Source organism: Limulus polyphemus, unplaced genomic scaffold (assembly GCF_000517525.1).
Source record: "Limulus polyphemus unplaced genomic scaffold, Limulus_polyphemus-2.1.2 Scaffold3998, whole genome shotgun sequence".
NCBI classification, from domain to species: domain Eukaryota; kingdom Metazoa; phylum Arthropoda; class Merostomata; order Xiphosura; family Limulidae; genus Limulus; species Limulus polyphemus.
In genome coordinates, this window is record NW_013669608.1 from 63,769 (window position 1) to 89,221 (window position 25,453).

The 25,453-nt window shown below is 30.0% G+C and overlaps 1 protein-coding gene across 7 annotated transcripts in view; it reads left to right on the forward strand.

Moving 5' to 3' along the window:
- LOC106470430 (poly(A) polymerase type 3-like) overlaps positions 1-25,028 on the forward strand; it is a 38,553-nt gene extending 13,525 nt beyond the window's left edge. The window contains exons 10-22 of one of the 7 annotated variants that reach the window (XM_013930988.2): positions 1,740-1,812; positions 2,432-2,552; positions 4,328-4,412; positions 5,589-5,642; positions 10,027-10,140; positions 12,413-12,513; positions 16,633-16,702; positions 18,898-18,961; positions 19,874-20,038; positions 21,552-21,755; positions 22,033-22,164; positions 22,559-22,635; positions 23,912-25,028. In XM_013930988.2, coding sequence (XP_013786442.1) covers positions 1,740-1,812; positions 2,432-2,552; positions 4,328-4,412; positions 5,589-5,642; positions 10,027-10,140; positions 12,413-12,513; positions 16,633-16,702; positions 18,898-18,961; positions 19,874-20,038; positions 21,552-21,755; positions 22,033-22,164; positions 22,559-22,591 — 1,216 coding nt within the window. In that variant the 3' untranslated portion in view covers positions 22,592-22,635; positions 23,912-25,028. Of the gene's footprint in view, positions 1-1,739; positions 1,813-2,431; positions 2,553-4,327; positions 4,413-5,588; positions 5,643-10,026; positions 10,141-12,412; positions 12,514-16,632; positions 16,703-18,897; positions 18,962-19,873; positions 20,039-21,551; positions 21,756-22,032 lie in introns of all 7 variants that reach the window. The other 6 variants (XM_013930989.2, XR_002613029.1, XR_002613030.1 and 3 more) reach the window with 6 other exon arrangements.
- Positions 25,029-25,453: the final 425 nt, after the last annotated feature.

Here is a 25,453-nt window from a genome sequence, read left to right on the forward strand (position 1 = left end):
GGTAATATATAATTAAACGTAAGAGAGAACTATTAACAAATCCTGAAAGACAGGATGTGATAGATTGCTGTGGCAGGAGGGGTCTGATTTTTTATTTGATAGCTTTGTAAACAAACAAAATTGAAGGCTATAAAATTTGTGGTTTGTCTGAGCAATGACGATTTTGTAGTGAGTAATTTACATTTAATTTCATAGTTTCTGGGGGGAGGGGGATGAGAAGATACTTAGAGAAAATGTGTCACACTAGCGGAAATTCAGGATTTTTTAAAATATTGCCTTATAAAATTAAGAACTTAAACCTTGTATACTATTAAAATATGGATTATTGGCTAAGATTTTATGCTATACTAGTTGGTATAACAAACAAAGTAGTTTAATAAAATGTAAGACGCTAAAATCTTGTGTCATGCACAGTAAAGGATACCTGGGGTGAGAGAATTAAAGAAAACTAGTATGTGCAATTTTTAGATACAGGCCACTTTTGAAATCTTTTAATTTTAAAACAACTGCATCCAAATATGTGATTCATGAATGTTAACTTGCACAATTTATACTTTAATGTGGATATAAAATTATTTTTGTACAAAGATTCACCATGTAATGGATACATTTGTAAATTCAATTATATAATTTACACTTTATATAACAGACCCACCACCACTTGTTTCTTTAAATCATTAGATTATTGCTATCATCTTGCTCATCTTGGCATGGGAAAATAAGTATATAAAATGCTTTGGTCTCATTTGGATAATATTAGTACTGCATATGCTCTTTGAATTTTGTCATTTATTTTATAGAGCACAGGAAGAAGAAAAATAACATTTATATAAATTATTCTAACTTACCCAGAGATTTTGTATTTCTTTCATTTACGGTTTGACTTGGAAGATAATATTATCCTGATATATATATATATATATATATACTGTTACAGGGCTGTTTGTCTTAAATGTGATGTAAACCAAAGCTAATCAGTAATGTATTTTTGATAGAAGATGGTGGGATATACAAGTCTTTAAAGTTGTCTAAGCACAACCAGGGGCATGCTTACATTGCAGACAGCATTTTGGTCTGCCCCCCCTCCCTCAGTGGTAACTGTAAGGGCTTTTGACACTACAAATTGGGTTTTGATACCTGCACTGGGCAGAGCTCAAGAACCCATTAGCTTTATGCTTATCACTGAACAAACAAATGGTCTAGTCTCTCTTTATGTATGAGAACCTGCCCATGTCTGTGGTCAAAGAAATATATAATGTTCTGGCATTGCATTGTGTGTATACTTACATCAAAATGACACTAGTTTATAAAATACTAGCCAACTTTTCCTATCTGTGCATGTGAAGTATTTAACCTTAAACATTATACGATATGTTTAATTTTTTACTAATGCATTATTCTGTCTGCTCACTGATTATTTTTCCCCATTTTCATGCTTTACACAACCCCTACTCACTGCAACAAACTCATTTTTGTGCACTTTAGTTTTATTATAGGTTGAAAATGTGTTATTGCTTGCTTAGGCATGTGCCCAGCCAGGCTTGGTCTTTGCTCTGCAATTCATATAAGGTAGTGATGCTACATGCAAGAACATTTTATAATATTAAATTATCAGGGCAAGTAATGATGTTTTTTAACATTAGTTTACAGGTTCTGAAGTTGAAGAAAAAATGCATATTCAGTCAGCTATTACACCATACAATTACACCAATAAGTCTTGTGTTGTAATTCTTTTACAGGCCGTGGCCAAATCCAGTGTTACTGAAGCAACCTGAAGAAAATAAACTAGGTTTTGTAGTATGGGATCCTAGGGTATGTTTTGAGTTTTTAAGTTATTGTAGATTTGTTTAAACAAATTCTTTGATCTATTTAATCAGAATTGGTTTTTGTTATTATCATTACTTTAAAATATACAATAATTGCAGTCTAGATATATTAGGTTTGTAGAGAACCTGAATTTTTTATAACCCAATTCAGTGACAGATTACTTAGTGGTAGTCAGTAAGTTATATGTTTTTTGTTTTTTTATGAAGTCTTAAAAATTTCTTGTATTTACAATATTGAAATAATTTATGGTACTGAATTGTCAATTTTATAATAATTTATGTTTAAATGTACATGTTTTATTATTTTCAGTTTCCTCATTAGCTACATTACATCTCAGCTATTCTTATTGTTCTAGTGAAAGGTGAATCAAAATGTTTTAGTTGGCATCAGAATTTGTTTTACCATTAGTCAAATATTTCAGTAAGTAAAGAAGGAAAATCACTGACTTATGATGTTGAAATATGAAGTTTTTGATCATAAACCACTGGCTTAGTTTGGAGATTTTTCTTGCAGTTTTTGACAGAACTTGAGACTTAGGAGAAAAAACAAGAATATTTTGTGACATAACCTTGTTCTAAAATAAATTACATTTGTATTTACTTAGATAAATGTAGCAGACCGTTTTCATCTCATGCCCATCATCACTCCAGCGTATCCTCAGCAGAATTCAACCTTTAACGTTTCAAGCTCAACAAAGGAAGTGATGCAAGATGAATTCAAGCAAGGTAAATAAAGAAGGTTACGACTTAGTGTAGCTGTAATGTTTAATAATTTAATAAAATGGGAATGCATTGAATACTTATAATCAATCAATCAATGAAAATTCTGAAAGTTGACAACTATGGTTTTCCATTAGTTTCTCTTCTTCAACTTTACTGATTGTCTTCTCATATCATATTTATTTTGTAATGTCACTGAACCAAACAAGTCTCTACCTACCTTTTGCTCTTCTTTCTTCAATTTTTACCCATTAGAATCTCTCTCAACCTTCCCTCAAATCTAATTATTAGCCCAAAGTAGCACATCTTCCATTTCCTCTATATTTTCATTACTTGTCTTTTCGTGTTCCAATACATCCTCATTAGTTTCTCTATAAAACTGATCTTCATCATTCAATGGATATCTATTATAACTGTAAAAGAATTAAAGATTTAGGCATAGGATTTAAACTAGTACAGTGGACGATTGAGAAGTTGTGAATACTGTAACAACAGAAGCAAGCTACTTCAACCAAATGGTCTTCTGAATCTTAGAAAAACATATGACCAAATGCAATCATTTATTCAAAAGAGCAACAATTGTTGATAATTTCATGATTTTTAATACTAGTATGTGTAACTTGTAGATACAGGCCACTTTTGAAATCTTTTAATTTTAAAGCAATTGCATCCAGATATGTGATCATGAGTGTAACTTGCACCATTTGTATTTTAATGTGGATCTAAAATACTTTTATACAAAGATACACCATGTAAGCTCCATGTAATGGATACCTGTGCAATTTCATAATTTCCATGACAATCTATGTTAAGCTGAAACTAAATGTACTGGTACTAATAAATTTATTTTAGAATACTGATAAAACCCTTGGGTCTATTAAAAACAGTAGCTGATGATAAAATAACATAAAAAAAACATTACTATGACTCTTGTTGGTGGAGTGTACTTAAATTAATCAACCCAGTTCATGTAAAAAAAAATATATGATTTTCTCTCCACTTCTTTTAAATGAAGTTGTTCTTGTATGCATAAGATAAAAGTTAAAAAGAAAACTGTATATCAATAGATATTTGAAAAAAGAATAAGATTCGAAAGTTAAGTTAAATAACCTGAAACTGCAGAAGTCTTGTATACACTGTCTCTCCACAGACCTGTCTATACACACAAACATACATGCATACGTGTGATTACATCAACTAGCAAACCTATAGGAACTGGGTAAGCTTCTAGAGCATGCTAAGCTGAGGTCAACAAAAGACACATGTTAACGTTTAGACAATATTGACATAACTAAAACTCAGTCACTTTTTTTAAAAAATATGATAATTCTAGTTGTTTTGGAAGGGGGATCTTCCTTTAAAAAGCAAGAAGTTTCTTATGAAAATGGTTCAAGTTATCAAGTCTTATTTTATCTAGAGTTTATTATGTGATTCTACATGTTTTTTTTTTAGTATAGTTGATTAGGAAGTTGTAATAAGGCTTTTTTAAATTTATTACAATATATAAAAAATGGTTATCTGTCACCACACAGCGAATCTTTCCACTGTGCTAATCACGACCAATGAAGAAGGTTTGCAATTGTGTGGCTGATTTTAAAAAACTAGTGGTATGAGAAGGTTTTGACTACATTTATTATTGTTGACTTACTTGCAATTAAGTAAAATATCTTTTTGATTTAACTAAAAGGTTTATACATACAATTTGTTATCCTTTTTTCAGATTTAGAACATTTAAATTTGCATAAATATTAAATGAACCACATGTTGTGTTTCTATTCTAGGTTTGGCAATAACAGATGACATTATGTTTGGAAAAGCAGAATGGACAAAACTATTTGAGCCTTCAAATTTTTTCCTTAAATATAGGTAAGCATCATTTTATAAAGCATGAATAGCTAAAATCTGGTCAGATTTCAAGAAAACTAAATACTCTGAAAACATTTTACTTTTAAAAAGTAACAATAAACAAACAAGTTTTGTAATTTTTCACTTTGATTGTAAAAAAACTGAATTCCATTAAAATTATCTTAAAGAAGTGAGGGAATAAATATCTTATTTTAGTTGAAGAATTGCTCAAACAGACAGAAGAAAGCTAGCATCAAACTGTAAAGGAGGTAAAAAAAATTAAGGTGTTAATCAGACATGCAAACATATTTACTCAAATAAACTAAACATTAAAAATTGCCTTTGACTTTGTATTAATGTTTTCAAATCAGTTCACAAGTGTGAGTATAGCTACTTTTCATTCTTCGTACATTCTTTGAGATAGGAATACAACCAAAATAATATGCGGTTAGTTTATCGCTGTTTAAAACATCTGTCAACCTAAGCACTTTTGCAATTTAAATATTCAGTTACCAAAAGTGAACTAGAATGAGTAAAGGTTTATGTTTTGAAAATACAAAAGTTTTGGATATTTGTATTTATATTTATTTGTTTTGTTCTGAAAGTAAAGAACTGTTTCATCCATTTTTTTTTTATTTGTTAATGAGCCAAATTTATTCTCCTCTCTCTGTTAGTACAGAAAAAGGTACAATATTCAATGGCTAAATGTAATATGTCTATACCAACTAAAATAAAACATTATTATAAAATTTAAGTTAAACTTTTAAATTTGAAACTAATTGTAAGATTTGTTTTAATGATGAAATTGATTCTCAACTATAGATGTGGCAGATTGACATTATTTTAGGTTATTAGAGAAATTTTCATAAGTCTGTTTCCCAAGAAATTTTTGAAATGCAAATTATTTTTAAAAATAGCTACCATTTAGTGTAAAATATTTAGCCGTATACAGTCAGAATGAAACTTTAATAGTGGGCCTAAACATATTACTATCTTACAGAGAACCCTCCTATAAGAAACTGATTAAAATCTGTTTATTCTAATTCCATGAATCAAACAGGAATCCAAGTTTAACAATTCTTTTTTGCAGAACATGCTAACAAATGTAAACTTATCATTGTCTTGTTAAAGTTTGAAAACATAACACTTATTGCTTGTTCTGTTGTTGAAAACAATGTATATACCTTTTTTTTATAGGCATTTCATTGTTCTGCAAGCCACAGCATCATCTAAGGATCATCATCTAGAATGGTAATGTTTCTATTTTAAATGTTTAAATAAAATGCTGATTACAATGCAGAATTCTTAACAGAACATGTTCATTAAAATGGATTTTCTGTATAGTATGTTGGCATTTTACAAAACTATTGACATCAAACATCACAAATTTTCTCTTCGCTTTTAAAGATTCAAAAATCAGTGTAGAACTACAGACTTGAAACTTGTTTTAGCAAGGTATTTACAAATATAATAATATGTATCGGATGATCAGTTAAGTGTCAGTTTCATTCAAGGGGATTGTTAGGCATAACAGTTGATATTTATAAGCTCTATTATGGGTTAATTGATGAAAAAACATAACGTTTTTTGTGTATTTTATTTTTTAAATCAAGCATTTTATAGTAAGGTTTATGTTTAGAAGAAAATTTTAATTTGAAAAACAGTATTTAAGGTGCCCATTTAGTGGATGATGTTAAGCAGAAAAAAGGTTTAACAGGAAGATTATTAAAGGACTATTACAAAATATCTAAGAATGTTTTTATTATTTGTAGTAGTTTATGTATCATTACAAACAATATATTAACGTTTTTAGCAAGAAAGTATTTATGTGCACTTGTGACCCGAGAACTCTTAAAACAAACTTCAAAATTAGTGGAATAATTACTTATTTTATCTGTGCTGTTAAGCAGAAAAAAAAGGTGTATTTGGGAATACATGCCAGTAAGTATTTCATTTTGTGTGTGCTCATTACTTGAGTTATTCAAGCCAAGTGGAGAATAAAGTCTATATTCATTTAGGTACATATTTTTCGTATGTTTTGCAAAAGTAGGAGTACTGAGACGTACTAATCTGGCAAGAATGTACTCATTTTTGTAGTTTTTCCATCATAAATTCTGCCTGTACCCCAATTTTCAAATTCAGTTTTGTCCAATCTTATTAGCCCCCCACTGGCACAGCGGTATATCTGCGGACTTACAACTCTAGAAACCGGGTTTTGATACCCATGGTGGGCAGAGTATAGATATCCCATTGTGTAGCTTTATGCTTAACTATAAACAAATCTTATTAAGAGAAGCAAATGTCGTTGTATTTACAACAGAAAAGAAATTGATGATAACTTCAAATTCTTAACAGGAAGATACGATAAGTGATCTGATTATCTTGTAGGAAATGCTTTAACATAAGGTGGAAATAATGTGTTTAATGATCATTAGATTTTTCTGTATTCCCATGTAATTGCCACTGTGTATAATGCACAAACCATAAAGTAATTAATTTCAGAAAATTTTAAGATTTTTTTTACATTGAAAAACAAAAAAAATTAAGGGATTGGAGCTCAGTCTGTGAATACCAGCTTCAGGTAAATTCATGGTACTACATATTGCTATGAAATAGTTATATTTGGCAACTTTTTTTCATGTAAATAGTTTTAAATTTATTCTGTATTACATTTAAGAAGCTATGTTACTACAATGGATGTAGTGTGTATCTCAGTATCTATGTATTTAACCAAAACTCCTGCACCTATATTGAATGGCACCACAAACAAAATTCCATAAAAAAATTTCACACTTTGGTTATTCAAGATTTAGACATTTAGAAAAATAACTGTGGTATGTGAAACAACAATTTCTTTGTAATAGAACACAATATTAATTAAAAGCACTCTCCTCACAACAAGAACACAGCTTTCACCAGGACTGTATGTGAGGGTTTAATTATATCTTTATTGATTTAACTTTTAAATGTAGTACTGAGAAACTGGAGTTCTTAAAAAAAAATATTTTTTCAACAAACGGTACCACTTTTATTATATAAAAACATTACAGTTTATATCAGTAAAATTTATGAAAATTTTGAGCTCTGTATGATAAATCATTTTGATGTAATGAGTTTCATATGACTAAAGAGCACAATCCGAACACTTTTCCTGTGCAGTACTTCCCAGGAAAATTTTTATATATATATAAAAAATGTTCACTTTTTCTAAATTTTTTTCAATCGGATATGAATACAACGATTAGTATTTACTAGCACAAACAGCTGCACATAGGGGGACGTTTCTGCTATTGAAATCAATTTAAACATTTTAATAAACAGTAAAAATGGAACTAAAACAGCTCTTTGTATACAATAAACATTTTATAATTTTAACTTATCCATTTAATCAAATTTTAAGTTGTATTTGTGATACTTCTTACAGAATAAATGATCAAAGACTAACAATTTAGCAATCAAATCTATAAAATTGTGATTCACTATTAATATTTTTGTTTTTTACCTGTGAATTTTGTCATAAAAATCCGGATCAAGGTGATTGAGTTGCAATTAAAACTTTTTCCAGAATTAAGCAAAATAAGTGCTAAATATCCCAATGATAAAACTCAAACTAAAGCTAAATCCTTATGAAAATCTGTTTTTTGAATGTGAAAGCAATAAAATCATAATCATAAAAGCCAAGTGTTGATGGGTCAGTCATTCCATCACATGTGATTTCTCCGAATTTTGTGAGTTACATGAGTCCAATTCCATTTTTCTCCTATAATACTTCTTCTTTTGATTACCCATTCCCATTTTAGTTGAAATCAATTACTATCATAGGCATAAATAACTCCTAAATTTAGGAACTTTTTCTGCTATATAAAAGCCTATGAAGGAGGGAGTTTTTATACCAAGGATTTATTTAACACCGAGTGAAATTAATTTGTCATTTGTTTTTAACGATGATCGAGTATTTACAAGAAATCTGGTTTTAAAAGAACTATTGCAACAATGCAATTGATGTGATAAGAAAATAACTGTGATCAATAAATGCTGGGAAGAGACACTCTTTAGGTAAAGGAGATATTGCTCTTGATAGGCTTTGGTTTCCCGAAGCTAGAAGGCTCTTTATTTTTTTAATGTTTGTTTACGAGCAGCAACGTTGCAAATGCATATTAGAGAATTCAAATTTGGTAGGCTATGGTTGCCCATTATTTTTGAAGGGCTTTTATACTAGTAATGAATATATGTCATTACATGGTGAGATAGTGTGAAATTACATATAAAATGGTTTGTTCTGAATTAAACTTGAGTCTACGAAACAAAGCAGGCTCAGTTGTGCAACATAAAAGTGGAAGTAATAAGTAATAACCCCTTAAATTCTTTCAGATTTATTGAAATTATGATTTAATTGCTGTAAAACGTAGAATATTAATATAGTAAAGCTGTGTTAAAGCTCATTTATTTCAATACTTTATATTCCTTTACCAGCATAAACTTTGCCGTTTTTGAAAATTAGTTTTATTTATTTCTAAATTATTCAAATTCCACAGACATATGTTGAATTTCCAAATCACCATTGCTTGTGCTGTTATTCAATGAATAACTTGAGTGTTGAAATGGGTTTCCAGATTACTGTATTTCAATATACTCTAAACAGAAAGCATAATATCTTATAATGGGTGAGTCATAATGTTAGAGTATCATTAAAACTGGAGGGTATGTTGTGGATGATGTGTAAAATAAACGTATCTGTGACAGAGACACTGTTTGTCCACCAGAGTGTTATTCAGGTCTCAAGAGGATGGATGCCTATAATTTCTTAATATTTGCAGGAAAATGACACATTGTAAAAATGTCAAACCTTGTACTTGCAAAGTGCACTGAGCTAAGTTTGCTGTAAAATGAAAATGAATGTAACATTTGCTACAGTAGCTACTAATGTTGCTAGTAAGAACCCTGCCATAAGCACAATTCCAAAATCAACAACAACTAGATTTAACAGTGTAACATTGCCTTCACACTAGAAGTATAGCAGTTGGCAATACTGAACAACCCTCTAGTGGCCAAATTGTGCTTTATGGAGTGTCAGTCATAAACTTTTTTTTTTCCTTTGCATGTCATCCTCCATGTACTTTCTATTTTTTGCGATGCTCTGATAGTGTTGTGTGAACTATAAATCACCTTGTGTATATGTAAATATATACTGTAGAATCTTATGATTTAAGACAGGCTACTCTGCAAGCTCAGTCTCACCTCTGTATTTTTATAGTTAAGTTTAATGCTAAAAATTTTTAATATGTAAAAAATTTCGTAATTAATTTTCGTTTTGGTAGATAAAAAGAATATACATTCTGATCTTATTCAAAATACATTGTTTAAATAATTGTGGACTAGAAAAAAAAATACTGAACAATTTTTATTTTTGTTGTCCAGTTCATGTAGTTAACCAGTATTTTTATAAGGTTTCTTGCCTGACAAAAAAGCAAACAAAATGTTTGCTCGGATTATGTTAGAAAACGAAATGACTTAGTAAGTTGTTTATTTTAATAATTTTGTATTCACTTTGAGTTTGTAAGGTTTACAGTGCTTCCTTAAAATAAATGTTTTCTTCAGTCTAAAAATTCTAATATTCAGATTTGATGTATTGTAGGCATGGTTTAGTGGAATCCAAGATTCGTATACTTATTAACAACCTCGAAAAACACCCATCTATAGCATTAGCGCATATCAACCCTGAATCTCACTGCTCTTCAGAATCAGAGGCGTAAGTACTGTTCTCTTGTTATCATTACTCTTTAAGTGAAGAAAGTTAATATTGCTGAATTGTTCCAAATATTTTTCATGTTAATATGTTATGTGATAAAAACAAAATAAATTAAAATTTGGTATTCTCTGATTTGTATGAGGTAGATCAGGTAATTTTGGAACATAGTCCCAACTGGAAATACTTACCAGTACATTTCTTGACTTTAACAATAATAACATAATTTTTGATAGTTTAGATCTATTATTCAAAAACAAAATATCAACCATGAAAATTTTAAAGATGTAAATTGTTTTTTGTTTGTTTTTTTTTCAAATTTTGTAGACAACTTATTTCATACAATGGGAGCTTTCACCTCATTTTGCATAATGAACCATATATCTTGAAAGTGGAATTTTGTTTTTCTTCCATTAGTATTGATGGACTTTAATATTTTGATTGTAAAATTTGTTTGATATTTCTAGCTTTTGGACGTTTTATTATAATATTTATAACATGTACAGGGTTGAGTACATTATATACAATACTTTTAGCATGTCAATCAGCAAGTCATGAGACAACAACAGCCATTATATAGTTGCTGTGATATGGCATGTATCAGAACTACATATTGACATGTTTAGAATTTTGTAAATAATGTGATGCTGCTGTAAATGGATCATATTTGGAAGGGTATGTAACAGCCCATTCTAATACAAAATGTTATATGATCAGGTTATAACGATGTGTTAAGTTCAGCTAATTTAGAATTTCCAATAAGGAGATATATCCTTTGTACTTAATGGCATTGGAAAACAAAGAAATATGAATCAACATGAAGTACCAAACCTTTCCAGAAAGATGCTTGCATCAAGTTGTGGTAAAGGAAAGTGTGGTGTCTTGTAATAAGTCAGAATCTACAAACACAAAGGTCAGTAGCAAAGTCATATACTTGTTGCATGATCAGTATGCAACATAATTGAGAAGGACTTAAATATCGAAACTAGATCAATGGTATGGGCTCACCAAAATTGCATACCTCAAGCAGCTGGTGAATAAAACAGGTATTCATGCTATTCCATATGAAGACATATTGGTTAAGTCACCAAATGCATTGCTTATGAATTCTTATGTGATCAGACTATTGAAACAGACATTGAAGAACTGTCATCCATGGACAATAGGTGTATTATAGAAAATAGTTTCTGTGGCCAGAACAGCCTTATGATGGAGTCTTTTGAAGTGGAAACTTGTTGCAGGGCTATTGTCAAGATGTGCAATTGTAAGATAGGGCCTGACCATACATGGCAACATGGTCTGTTATGATGTGGTGAGGATCAAGTCTTACTATGATGGACATAAGTGTATATATGTATTTAACTATGTAGGTGATTGGAGTAATAAATACAATGTAGCGCCATCTATTGGGTATTCAAGATTCAGAGAAAAAAATAACCATTTCTTTATCATAGAACTCAATTTTAAATAAAAGTACTCTCATCACAACAAGAACACGACTTTCACTATGACTTTACCTTAGGGTTTGATTATATTTTTATTGATGTAATTTGTAAATATAGTACTAAAAATTGGAGTTTTTAAAAAAATGTTATTTTTTCAATAAAGGGTACCACTTTTTAATATATAAAAACAGTTTATATCAGCACAATCTGAACACTTTTCCCATGTAGTTCTTCCCAGAAAAATCCTTTTTTTTTAGAAAATGTTCACTTTTTCTATTTTTTTTTTCAATGAGGTATGAATACTACAATTAGTAATTACTAGCACAAACTGCTGCCTGTAGGGTGGAGTTTCTGCTTGTAATTTTACAGTAACATACTCAACCATGTGTTTAACTGCTTTTGATATTTTGTCAATTGACTTCAACTTGTTTTTTGGTTATCTAATATATTTTGTTTTAAATGTTTCAATAGAATTGCTATATAATAATTTCCAAGATTAAATTTTTGTCTGCAATTCATCTTTTGTTTTTATTAAAAATGTTAAAATTTCAAAAAGTTAAGATCAGGATTTATATTTGATTTTATTGGATGCTTGTCATTATATAAGGAAGTATATCAAAAGCATGTAACATCAGTCATTGACATCTAAGTACTATTGTTTTAATGTCCCATAACCAAGAAAGGGTTGAGTGACTGACTAGTAATATTGTTTTTATGTGTTATGATTGTAAGTAACAAATAATTTTAAGATATATTTTAAGAAATGCACTTCTTCTGTAAGTAGCTTTTTAAATCTGTTAGTGAATGTAAGATTTGTTTTTTGGGTTTAGAGATACGTTTCAGTCCTTGTGGTTTATTGGACTTCAATTTGCCAAGACAGAAAATCTCAACGTGGATCTCACCTCTGATATTCAGTCTTTCACTGACACGGGTGAGTTTTGGGAATGCTTTTACACTGGCTCCACAGTGGCTCAACATTAAGTCTGAGGACTTATAAAGCTGAAAATCAGGTTTCAGTACCTGTGGTGGGTGCAGCATAGATAGTCCATTGTGTAGCTTTGTACTTAATAAAAAACAAAACAAAGAAAACTTTTTATATTGAGGTAATGTAAAAGTAGTTTTTTTTGCATTTTTTTTTTCAGGCTTAACATTGACAGTCTATTTTGTATATTGCTTTGATGAAACCCGCTATTCTGGAAAGTGTATTTTATATAATAAAATGTTAACTATTTTAAAGAAATAATACTTTCACCAATAAAAAATAACTTTTCTCATGTTCAAACAAGTTCTAAATATTACTAAACCAGGCATAGTATTCAACACTATAAGGTGATCTTTATAGTACATTATGGGTTTGTACAAGAACCATACCTACAAAATCTTTTTAAATGTTTTCATATTGTGGATTCGTTTTTGTGGTGGTGGGATCTTCCAGAGCTTACCTTCTCTGGGATTCAAACATCCACCCCTATGTTTGCCATTTTTCGTCCAGTTGTGAAAGGGAGGAGAGGATTTTGGTAGTTACAACACTATTTTAGCCTTGAATTCCTATAGGTAGGAGACCTTGTGGTCGTTCATACACACACACTCTTGCCACTCCTGTTAGTTGGTTAATTGTGGTTAGTGGCATCTGAGTTCCTGTATCAGGTGTTTGGTCCTAATGTTTAGGTATAGTGTCTGAGAAATACTAGAATGTCCCTTGGAGGACTTCATGGTGGCTAAAGCCAGTGAGTACTGAATTTGTATTTTTTCTTATGGCTCAAATGATAAAAAAAACAACTAAATGACCACATATAGATGGCTCTGTAGGCACACTATCATCATCTCCTACAAATGTTATATCCTGATATCTGATTCTACATTCATTATCAAAAACATCTCTTTTCTTTTTTCTAACCAAAGAGCTTAGAGGGGTTTGGCAACTTTTTAAGTTCAGTAAGCAAGTTAAAATCCGTGGTCTGCCGGTTGAAACATCATGACCGTAGGACAGTGAAGTCCTTTTAAAGTTGAAAGCTGTTGGTAAAATACCTGTTGAGATAACCACCTACAGTACTTTGAATAAGTCAAGAGAAGTTATTGTCAAGCAGGATATCCTTATTCAATCAGGATATTTCAGCTATTAAGCAAATCTCCATTTGGAAATATGGTATATATGCAAATATGAGAATTTTCCATCAATCATATCTGCCTTTTTTACTATCCGGTGTGAACTCATGATCCATGTAAAATTGAGGAGAAAAGTCGGTAGAGGGGTTTAGTAATGTAGATTGTCATTTGATAAGTAGAACATGTGGGTCAAATCTGTATTGTTTTGTTCTTTCTACTTTCCTAGTGTAACGTGTTTATGATTGGTCAGTTGTCATAATATCCATCCAATGATAACTGAGGTTAGGTTAAGATAGTCAAGTGTCAGCAAAATGAAATTTGTTTGGCTGTCCCTTGTGACAATATCCAGATGCTGTCATTTTTACAAATACAGTCATTGTTTTCATTGTTTCAATGGCAGTAGGAAAATGTACATTTTAAGTGACAAAATGAGAAAAATTGATGAGAGAAGTTATCAAAAGAAATGATGAAGCTGACAAGGGTGTAAAAATAATTTTCAATATGCATTGCTTGAAAAAACAGTGGAACACTTAACAGCTATCAGAAGACATTTAAGCTTTGATAATTTTGCTCTAAACATATGTTAATCTTAGGTATATGCATGGAGTAAAATTAAACTATATTAAGTTTTTCATTCTAAGCTATTAAAGTTTATTCTAATTTGTTGAAAATGGAGGATCTTCAGTAGCTTTGCCTTCCTTCCTCGTTGGGCTACACCCTGGATGTGGCACCCAGACACCCAGCTGCTTCAGCCAATATTTCTCTTTTGACTATTCATGCTGGTATAGAGCTAAGTAGGGTTTTAATTTTGAAATTTACATCAACACACCCACCTGCCAATCTCAAGGCAGGTTGATTTGAATTGCAGAGTTAGGCCATATATTTCAAACCCCTTTGATGTTTTCACAATCAGTGGTTTAGACAATCCAAAACATCTTAATGTGGCTCTTTGGTCTATGCTTACTTTGGTGTAACTTAAAAATGCTCTTCACCAGTCTGGCACAATCTCAGTTGGAACAAATGATGTGCATTTTGAGATGCAATGCCATCCCTATCCTGCTTCTTGATCTTGTTATGGTTCTGGAAAGATCCCAGGATTCCTTTTAACTGAAGATCTGTTGGTTTGACTAGCTGCCTATGTAAAATTTTGAGAAAGATGGTTAATGTTTGTGTTGTTTGATTCCTCAAATCAACAGACTTGTATTTTCCATGGATTAGCATATTTCTACAGATTTTAGGAAAGTTCCAAGGCACATAAAATAATGGATTGAGAAACCTATTTTCTAAGTCCATTAAAATCTCCTCTGAAAACATTCACATATACAGTTTTGTTGATTGTAAAAACTGTATAAATTTCATTTGACATAAAACTCTCTAAGACCAGACAACAGCGAAGCATTAAAATTACACAGTGATGTGCAGCAGCAGTAACTAATTTTTTGTATCTTGTTACAAAGCAGCCAATCATACACCTTCTATGAAGAACAAAATTTCTGGAAAGAGTAACCAAGTGATTTGCAGTAGAAAAATATAAAGTATTCACAGCTCTTTCACTTTCTGTGCACAAATAATTGACTTTCATATATGTGGATGTGTTGTGCTTCATGACCATTTAAAGAACTGGCCACATGTAGTTGTCACACATCTAAAATCAAACACCCATTGTGGTTTTCATAGGGCAATCCACCATGAATCACTTGATTTGACTTGAATAGGCAATAAAGAAAGCCTTTCTCAGTAGGAAGCATCTTCTTTCTGTATTTTTTGATGTTTTATGGAATCTCCATTCTTATGGGTTGTGTGGCCACTTACCCATTTTTATTCATAACATTTTTGCAGAGAGGTCATTCTAAATATGTATAAGATCAATACTATCCTAGTCTTTCACACATACTCCGATAATCTCAGGGCTATCTTGAGTGTCACACATTTCAGTATTGAAATCATTTCCACTACTGAAAAACTTCCTCCTGCAGTTGCAAATAGCCTTTCTATCAGTGTCTTTCAGGTTTTTTGTCAGTTCTCAAATATATGGTACATTGAGCAGCAGTCCCAAATTGTCCTAAAAATTATATAAGTGGACCATAGCAAATAGTTTTAAATTTTAATTTCTTAAAACCATTTGCACACATTTTTTGCTGCCAATGGGGATTGCACTGCAATCCCAAGCTCCATGTTTAGTGTTGGAGATAAAGTTCTTGGAACATATCTTTGACAATAAACTGATTTGTTGTTTCAAGGGTATTTTAAATAGTGTATAAGTGATAAAGTTTTGGGTGTAATGGACTGCTCCTGCCTGTTTCTAAAGTGAAACATTTCTGCTTCTATACTGAGGCCTTCTTCAGGTTAGTTGTTAACCATGTAGCATCTTTTTGTTTGTTAGTGTAGTTCTATGATAGAGTTCACTCTAGTGTACTTGTCTCTCTGTGTGAATGTGCATTGTATGATGCCATCATTCATTCTGTGTAGTTTGGTGAGAGAGGATGTCTAGAGTTACTGATGTCAAATTAGTGGTCTTGGTGTAGTGTAAATTGGTGGGATTTGATGAAAAAGGGAGTCTTTAGTTTTCCAATGGTGAGACATGTCCAAAATTTAATGCTGTTTCCAGTTTATATGGCTTGTTTTTGTAATTATATTCTGCCAGTGCTGTTTTGCCCAGATGTGTCAGGCTTAATTTCATCCCTGTGTTGTTTTAGTCTTTGTTCCATGGTTCAACCTGTTTCTCTAGTGTATGTATTTCTACATGAACACAGGATTTGTAGATTATATCTTTTTGTTTTAGTTTGTTTGTGGATTGTTTCACCTTCATCAGAATATTTAGGAGGGTTTCTCCAGGTTTTTAGTCGTTTGAGTATTCATAACATGAACTTAAACTTCTCTCAACATTGTTATCATAATAAAGTTATGATTAACCTGAAATTGTATCCAGTATTGTTTGTTTCAGTCATGCGACAAGCAACACAGATAAACCTGTACAAGCCTGGAATGAAGATAGAAGCTAAACATGTGAAACGGTAAAAAAAAACAAAATATTTTAACAAAATAATTTATATTTGAAATTTCTTTAAATGCTTTCGGGAAGAAATACATGCTGATCATAAAAATCATTTAACGATTTTAGCAAAAAATCTACTAAATGTATGAAATACGTTGCTCAAAATAATCATCAGAGTTTTCTGTATTTTTACTGTGATAAGGTGTAATAAATTTTATTAAATACGAGTTATCATAAGAGTTATCTTTTATGCAAAACAAGTGTCAGACTACAAGTTATGGGATTAAATATGTGCACTTCATTGGTTGGTGTTTCTAGAGAACAAGGGCAGTGACCTGAAGTGAAACATACATGCTCTATAATTGTACAGACATCAAAGCAAATTGTATTTTTGTGTGAAACCAAAGAAGTACGTGTAGAATGTTTTTCAGCAATATAAAATTTGTATTTTATTTTTGCCAGTTTGTCATACCACCAGTTTTGTTTCATCCAGCTATTTAACCGTTAGTCTTCAGCAGTATCAAGGGTATGTGAATTAGCCAAATTATTTGGACAAATGCTTTGTTCACAGCTGAATCATATTTCAGCCAGATATTAGATGTGTACACATTTAAATAGTGGCTGGGATTAAATTCATCTCCACTTTCATGTCGGAAAAACAAGCATTTGACAAAGATATCATATTGGTGTGAACTGGAATCAGTATTGGTGGCCACACTGATCTCTGTGTGCTATAACATAGTACTATAAATGCCTTATGACTTTGGTATATAGTTCTAAAAAACATTAGTGTTACATGAAGATGCAATTGGTCAAAACTTTTTTTTAATGGATGATAACGTGCTTCCAACGGGGAGACTTTCTGGAATAAGTGATTGGATTAACCATCATGCTCATTGGATGAATCTGATTAAACTTTTATAAATATATTAATTCACTCATTTTAAACATATCACTTTGATGTGTAACTTGCATTAATGTTTGAGTTGGTCATACTCCTTACTAATTATTTTCTGATCATATGGTGGGTTGTAGAGTCTGAAGTTTCAAATGACCATTTATGGATGTTGGCTCCAATAACAGTTACTTGCATGTGACATCACAGTACTGGTTATTTGATGCTTGGTGTGCATAAAAATGAACTTGGAGGTACCATTGATGTTATTTAATATTATGATAGTTACAACTTATCATAACTAGAAAGCAGGAAATTGAGACTATCTCTTAACTTGTTTTAGTATTGTATTAAATCACAATTAAAAATGTCTGAACTGTTTGTTTTTTTTTACAATGGAATGGCAATAAGTTTATGGACTTAGAACACTAAAATCCTGAGTTTGATTCTCTGCAGTAAACATAATAGATAGCCCAATGTGGCTTTGCTTTAAAACAAACACTAAATTTAAATTTCTCATTTTACTTTCACCTTTGGTTCTGGGCTGATGTTAAACTACTAGCTAGAGAAAAATGGTAACAATAAAATCCCTTTCTTTAATAGTTAGTTTCTTTAAAATTAAGAACTTCTGATAACCTAAACCAATGAAGAACAAAGTAGGAAAATAGGAATCTAAATAAAACTTTCAATACAGTTATCATAACTGAGGTTAGCTAGCATGAGTCAGTTGATAGTTAAGTTATGAAGTAGAGATTTTTGGACATATCTTGAGCTCAGATATATTTTTGGTGAGCTTTTGACTCCATTGTTGTTGATCAAGTAATATCTATATCTATAGAAAATATCTGCTGTAACAATTAATTGGGGATGCTTCATTATAAGTGAAGCTTAACAGCATCAAAACTTTACTAACAGTGTAGATTATTAAATCTACTATTTTTCAATGGACAATTAACTTTAGCATAGGACTTAATTAAGTGTGTTTTCAGATTCATAACATGGTATAAAACTATAACTTACTGAGTTTGGATTTTTCTCATTTTCAAATATCTTATATGGGTGAAATTTTGATTCTTGCTGAAGTCTTTGTTCCTGATCAAATTTTTTCTGTTTATTCCAAGCCATTTCCTTTACCTTTATGTAACGTTAATTGAAGTTTTTGGTTCACGTTTTGTTGGATGTTCTGCATAGTCAGAGTTTTTATTTGTTATAGATGTATGTAGAGCTTACCCCAATATGGTAATAAAAACTAAAAGAATATTTTTGCAATTAAAATTGAAAGCTGTGCAGTTGATGCATAATCTTTGATGTGTTTTTAGGAAAGAATTGAGCAGATACCTACCATCAAGTATTTTAGTGAAACAAAAGAAGGCCCACAACATGGTAATTATGGAGATGTCTGAGCTTATATTTTTATGTGGATATTTTCAATGTGTTTTCTGTTATGTTTCTATTTTATCTAAAAGGTTTCGACCTTATGAAATTACTTGAAAGTTCTTATTTCTCTGAAGCTTGCTAATATCATGTAATAAATCACAACAATTCATAAGATATATTAGTGGAATACTATTTTGAGCACTTTGTATTTTAGTGGCATTAAAAAAATTAAAATTTTCCATTGATGTTTTTAAAGTTTCATCTTATGGTGTTAAACTAGAAAATTTCAATACTGTTATGAACTGTTAATATTTTGGTAATTTTTTAATAAAGGATTATTATTATTTTTAAGTGTTAAAGATTTGACAAAAATATTTCATTGTGTAACTTGTATACATATAGGATACTATTAATGGTTGAAGTTGATTATCTGTGTTGAAAATTCTAATGTATTATAATATATTTTATTGATAATTATGCCTTCTAATTTTTACATAAAATTAGGTTTTACGAATAATCAATTATTAGACAGTTAATAAAGAAAATGGTTTATTTGTCTCACCATACTATTAAATTATTATTATTTTTTTTTTTTGGAAGACTGCTTATTTAAGAAATCCAGCTCTTTTTTAATTTTTCTTGTCTGTTTAAGTTTCACTATTATTAAAGTTTTTTAAGATTCATTAGGGTTATATTTTATTTCCATCATAACCCAATGTTACTTATTTCCTTTTTTTTTCTTTTTGAAAACTTTTTGGAGTTTGAGTGTTTTTCTGTTGGAAAAATGATCATATTTAAAATTTTTAAATGTTGTTTTACTAAAGTTATTTCACCAATTTGAAATGAGTCAATTTTATTTGAAAAAAATAAAAGACAAATTTATTTATTACAAAACTGAATCAGTTATTTGTTATTTAGCCCTTGTTTTCTAACACACCACCTGAGAACAGCCTGAAGACCACCCCTATACCAGAATTTAATGAAGACTCCAATAATACATCTCAACAGAATCAGTCTGTTTCTGATCTTGCTCACACATTGGATACCAAAACACCATCAGTTAAAATGCATAACAGATCAAGTGTGGGTTTTTTATAAATAAACTTTATTTTTATATGTATTCATGTTATATAGGCAGTGTATAAAAACATATTTATAATATGCAGGAATTTTGTTTATTTTTCAGTAAATAAATTTGTAAAATAATGTACTTCTTTTGTCTTGCTTTTTTTCTTATGTAACTGATAATAAATAAAAAGCATGCCTTATGCATTGTCTCTATCAGTCAGCAAATCAGCAATTATGAGTTATTTTTAGTCTAGAAAGTATGCTAAAACATTATGATAAATTTAGTAATTTGGTAAAACTTATTAGAAGTTCTTGTTGTAATATTTCATCACACCACCTGGTGTAAGACGTTTCTTACTTAAACAGCTCTTGTTTTATACTTTATACATGGTTCTTTTTCTTTTGTAAGAATGATATGCAATAGTTTTTGTTTTGTAAATAGTAGGTAAGAAATACTTGTTTTCTTCATGCACAAATCTGTTTTTGTGATATTAAAAGGTGTCTAGTTAGCAATGTATTTCATTCATTGATTCTCTTTCTTTGGAAGAGAGAAATTCTAAAAATGCTTTTGTCTACTATAAAATTCTATTTCCATCGGATTTGTAGGTACACACAAAAAAAAAAACTACAAAGTTATTTTACCTACTGGGACTTTGTCCATGTAATAATTATGAATAATAAGTAATCAAATTCCAGAAATAATTTGATTCTATAAAAAAATTTAAAAAATATTAAACCAATCCTACTCTAAGTAGGTCAACCAAAGTAAGTCAGCAAGAGAAACTAACAAAATATTTACTGACCTTCACTTTTAGAAGCTGTATACACAAAGTAAAATTTTATATCATTCAGCTATACTGAGAAATTAATTGTTTCATGATAGCAGTCAACACTACAGGAATGGTATGTTCTTGTAATAGTTTATTTTTGGGTAAATAGCTTGTGCTCTAAGTTTTCATTCAAATTTATACTTTTGTTAACATAAAATAGTTTAAAGTAGAAATATGATTCATAATATGTTTACATTCAAAAAATGACTTCGATAAACAGCTTGGAAAAATTATGATTGATAACCAAAGAGAAAAATGTGACTTCTTTCATAAGCTAAATTGTAACATAAATGTGGATCAATGATTTGCAATTTGGGGCTGTAAGTTCAATTATAACAGTGACAATAAAGTGTCACATTCAGTTAGAATTGGCATTGGTGCTGTTGATTAGCTGCCTTCCTTCTAGTCTGTTAGTTCAAAATTAGGAATAGATAGCCCTGGTGTAGTTTTGTGTGAATATTTTAAAACAAAATTTTTTTAATGTTATTTATATACATGGTGTGTATATTAACTTAAAACCCAAGAAACTTTTTATGTGCATAAAACATAACAGGAGGAAGAATTAATGGAAAATAATTTGAATCTCTTGCTAATCACTTTATGAATTTACATATTGTAAGAAGTGTATCAAAAGACATTCTTGGTTTATAATATACATTGTGGAATGTTGAAGTATGAAAAGGTGATCCATATTTCAGATGGGTGTGCCAGACTTTGTTAGTTCTTCGGTTACCTCGGGACTGAAAAGATCTCTAGAATCTTCAGATTTAAACTCTGAAATCAAAAGATTTCACTGTGAAAACTTAAACAATATAACTGCAGGAAACAATTGCCAGGATTCCTGTGTACCATTTCTGGAAAAATATACTAGTAAACCTGAAGAAAGCCCTAAAAACTTCCAGGTAAGATTTTTTAAGACAGCATGGGGTTTTAAGTGTAACTTTTATGTTAATTATTATGCTCCGAGTATCACATAATTGTGAGGAAAACAGCAATGAACAAAGTTGAGCTAGTTTTATATACAGTTTTTTATTTATCAGAAAATCATAGTATACTCTTTTGTAAGTTAATGCTGATTTTGCTATTATGTTGTTTCTATAATTAACCCTAACTGTTTATTCTGTTATCAGCAGTGTTATTCATTCTAACTAGCATAGTAAGATTTGTTTCATCCTTTAGATAAGTGGATTAGAAACAAAATCTGTTGCTGGAAGCAATCTTAATACTTCTACACAGTCAAGGGAAAATTTTGTAAAGGAGTTTGCTGATACAAGCATGGACTCTTCTAATGTAAACAATGGTTTAAATGAGGTTGGTGGTACTACTCTACACTGCTTGACAGTGGTGTTCTCAAGTCTGAAGATTTATTGAGCATCATTCTTTTTGTGTGTATGAAAGCATACTTGTCTAGAGAGATAACATGTTATTTTAAACATCTTTCATAAAACTGGAATTATTTTCCATCAAAGTTCTGCCAATATTATTATAAGTATTTTATTATTTACCCATGATTTTAATTAATCTTACACTACAGTTGGAATGAGTACTCCCTAAGTACTTGTACTGCTTATAGAATGTTATCACTACTTATTTTAATAGAAATTTTGAAAAGTGAACACATCTTTTACCTATAAAACCATTGTAAACAAAAGATATGAATTACATTATTGTTTATGGCTTTGTGGTTATTTTCCATGTGTTTTAGACATCTGGTGTAGAAGATGTGGACAACCTCTGAAAGCTGTGTCAAAACCTGCTATGGTAATACCTGATGACAGTATGGTAAGAAAGTTTGTTTTTTCCTAATGAACAAGTTTGAATTTTGTATTGTTAAACCTTGAGTTATCATATCACTTTTTGTATTAGGAGATGTGTATAAAAGAACAGATTAAACAGTTTTTTTTACTTAAAGTTCAATGGGATGTTGATGATATTTTTAAGCATTTGCTTGTAGATTTCTGTATTTTATTTATATTAAAAGTTTCAAATCATGGTATTCTTTGTTTCTAGTGTTTGTAAATGTGCACTCTGTGCTATAGTTCTTTAAATATTTGAAATGAGTCACAGAATTTGGTATTTAACATATGTACAAAACGACATTCCAAATAACAAGATTTATGCAAGTTTTTTTTATCTCTGAAATCCTGTAGGTACAACATTTTTTTATGTTATTACTGTGGTAAAAATAATTTAATGAATTATTTATTTATTGTCTCAATATCACAAACTAAAGTTTGTCATTATGGTAAAAAAAAATAAAAATGACTTGAAGATTTGAACAGCTACATACAAAATACAGTGGCCAAAAAACAAAATGAAAATATATGAAATGGATAAAATAATTAAAAATACCTATTTTCATTAATAATTATTTTTAATGAAAGAATCTGAAACAAAAAACTAATAAATGCAACATAAAACATCTACCACCAGTCTCTGGAAGAATTTCTATGTTAAAATATCTGTGTTTTGTTTAATTGTTTCATATTTTTTATTCAAGTTGATCTATCTTTCTTGTGGTTCATTTTTGATTTTAATTCTGTATATTCCTTTTTTTATTTTCGTTTGTTCAGTCATTATAGTATACTTTTTGTCTCTTGAATTCTCATGACATTTAGAATTAGTTGATTTGTATGTGTTTATGAATAATGCATAATCAAATGAAAAGTTTCTGTCCTAAACTTTTTTATTTCCGGCATGATAAATCATGTACAAAATAAATAAACTAACTATACAACCCATTAATTTGTCTTGCATCTGAAATAGTTTTGTTGTGTTTCATTGCGTATTTTTTCTATGTGTATTTTATAATGGAAATTACTGGAATTTTATAAATAGAAAAATTTTTTAGAATATTGGTGTTTGAAAAAAGAATGGAATTTTGAATTGAGTTTTTAATATATTTTTCAACATTTTTATTATCTTATTTAGATACAATGTAACAAACTGAAATGTTAAGGTCTATTTTCAAAAAGCAGTCAAGACTGTTTTTTGTTGAAAGATTCAGTACTTAGCTTTGTTAAACAACATACTTTAATCTCTCTCTCTTTTTTTTTAGAAGCTCCATACTAAAAAAAAAGATGATCCCTATAGTAAGTTTGAGAGCATGATGGATACAAATGAGGTGAAACTAAAGTTGAAGTGACAGGTAGAATAATTAGTATGAGGTTAATTATTCAGGACAAATTTATTGATACCTCCCTTTCCTGAGACAAAGTTATTGCAAATCATTTCATTGAAATGAGTTTTGAAGCATCTATGAATCTTTCTGTTACTTCTTTTTTTTTATTAACATTATTATTTAAAATAAAGGTCATATGAAAATCCAACTATAAAAAATGTTTAAGGGATGTTTTACTGATGATAATATTACTTCTCAGGCAGTTTCACAAAACATTATGGCTTTATATTGGTGTACGTAGTACTAAGTTAAGACAAGTAAGCTACCTAAATCTAGCTAGTCCCTGAGACCATTGGTTTCAGTCATAATCCCCACAATTCAAGCTGTTGATGCAATGGCAAAAAAAGAAGTTTTTCTGGAACATATGATAATATATATCAGGGAATCATGAAGAGCACATGGTAGATATTATCCAAAAGGGATTATTTGAAGAACTTGAAAAGCACATGAAAAATAACCTGGAAAACTTGGAGTTTGTAGCTACCTCTGTCTGTACATTATAACTTGCTTAATGTGTGCTGACATTCCCAGAATGTATTTTTCCAGTTTCTTTTAGTAACAAAGATAAGGTAAATCATCCTATCCTCATATGAAGATTCTTCGTTATATTGTGTCAGCATCTGAAGTACTGAATGTGTTGAGCCTGGCTTATTAGCCAGGTGAATCCTTTTGTAAAATATTATTGTATTTTTCTACAAATAACATGTGGATGAATTGAAAAGTATCATCTGAGAGTGCTCAGAATGTAATCTTCTTTTGGATCAAGGTTAGGAGTGGTTCTGGATTGACATGGACTATTTATCATCATTTTATCCTGAGTTCAAAGCAGAAGAAATCAGTCTGCTTGAGTTATGAAGAATTATTTGGAAGATGTAATTGATGGATGATTTTTTGAAACTGAGTGCTGTATTTATTTGTTTTTCCACAGTAAAAACTTTGTGATTGCTGTAATGGTGTATGATTTTTAAGGGTAAATAAAGTTTATCTTCTTCAAGTTGTTTTTTTTATTTTGAATTAATGGGAAAAATATATAGATTCATATATCCTGTTGAAACTTGATAGTGCAAATAATGTGAAAACTGAAAGTTGGTATTAATGATAACTTTCAATCTTATTCTGTTTTCACAAAAATTAAAGAAAAAATATAATAGTTTAATGTGTTATGAAAAGGTATTGCCAAAAATATTAAAAATTTATTCAGTTTCAAAACATTATTCAAATTTGAGCAAACAGATATTAATTTATTAGGCATGCATGTTTAGAAAAAAATTGACATATCACAAGTTTTATATGAACTTTCTAGTATGAATGTGCTATTAGTTTGAGCATATGTATCATTCTGTGAATATGGATATTAAATCATGTCTTGTTGGTAACTGAACCATTTTGATCCAAATAGTTGTGTATTGTCATTTTTAC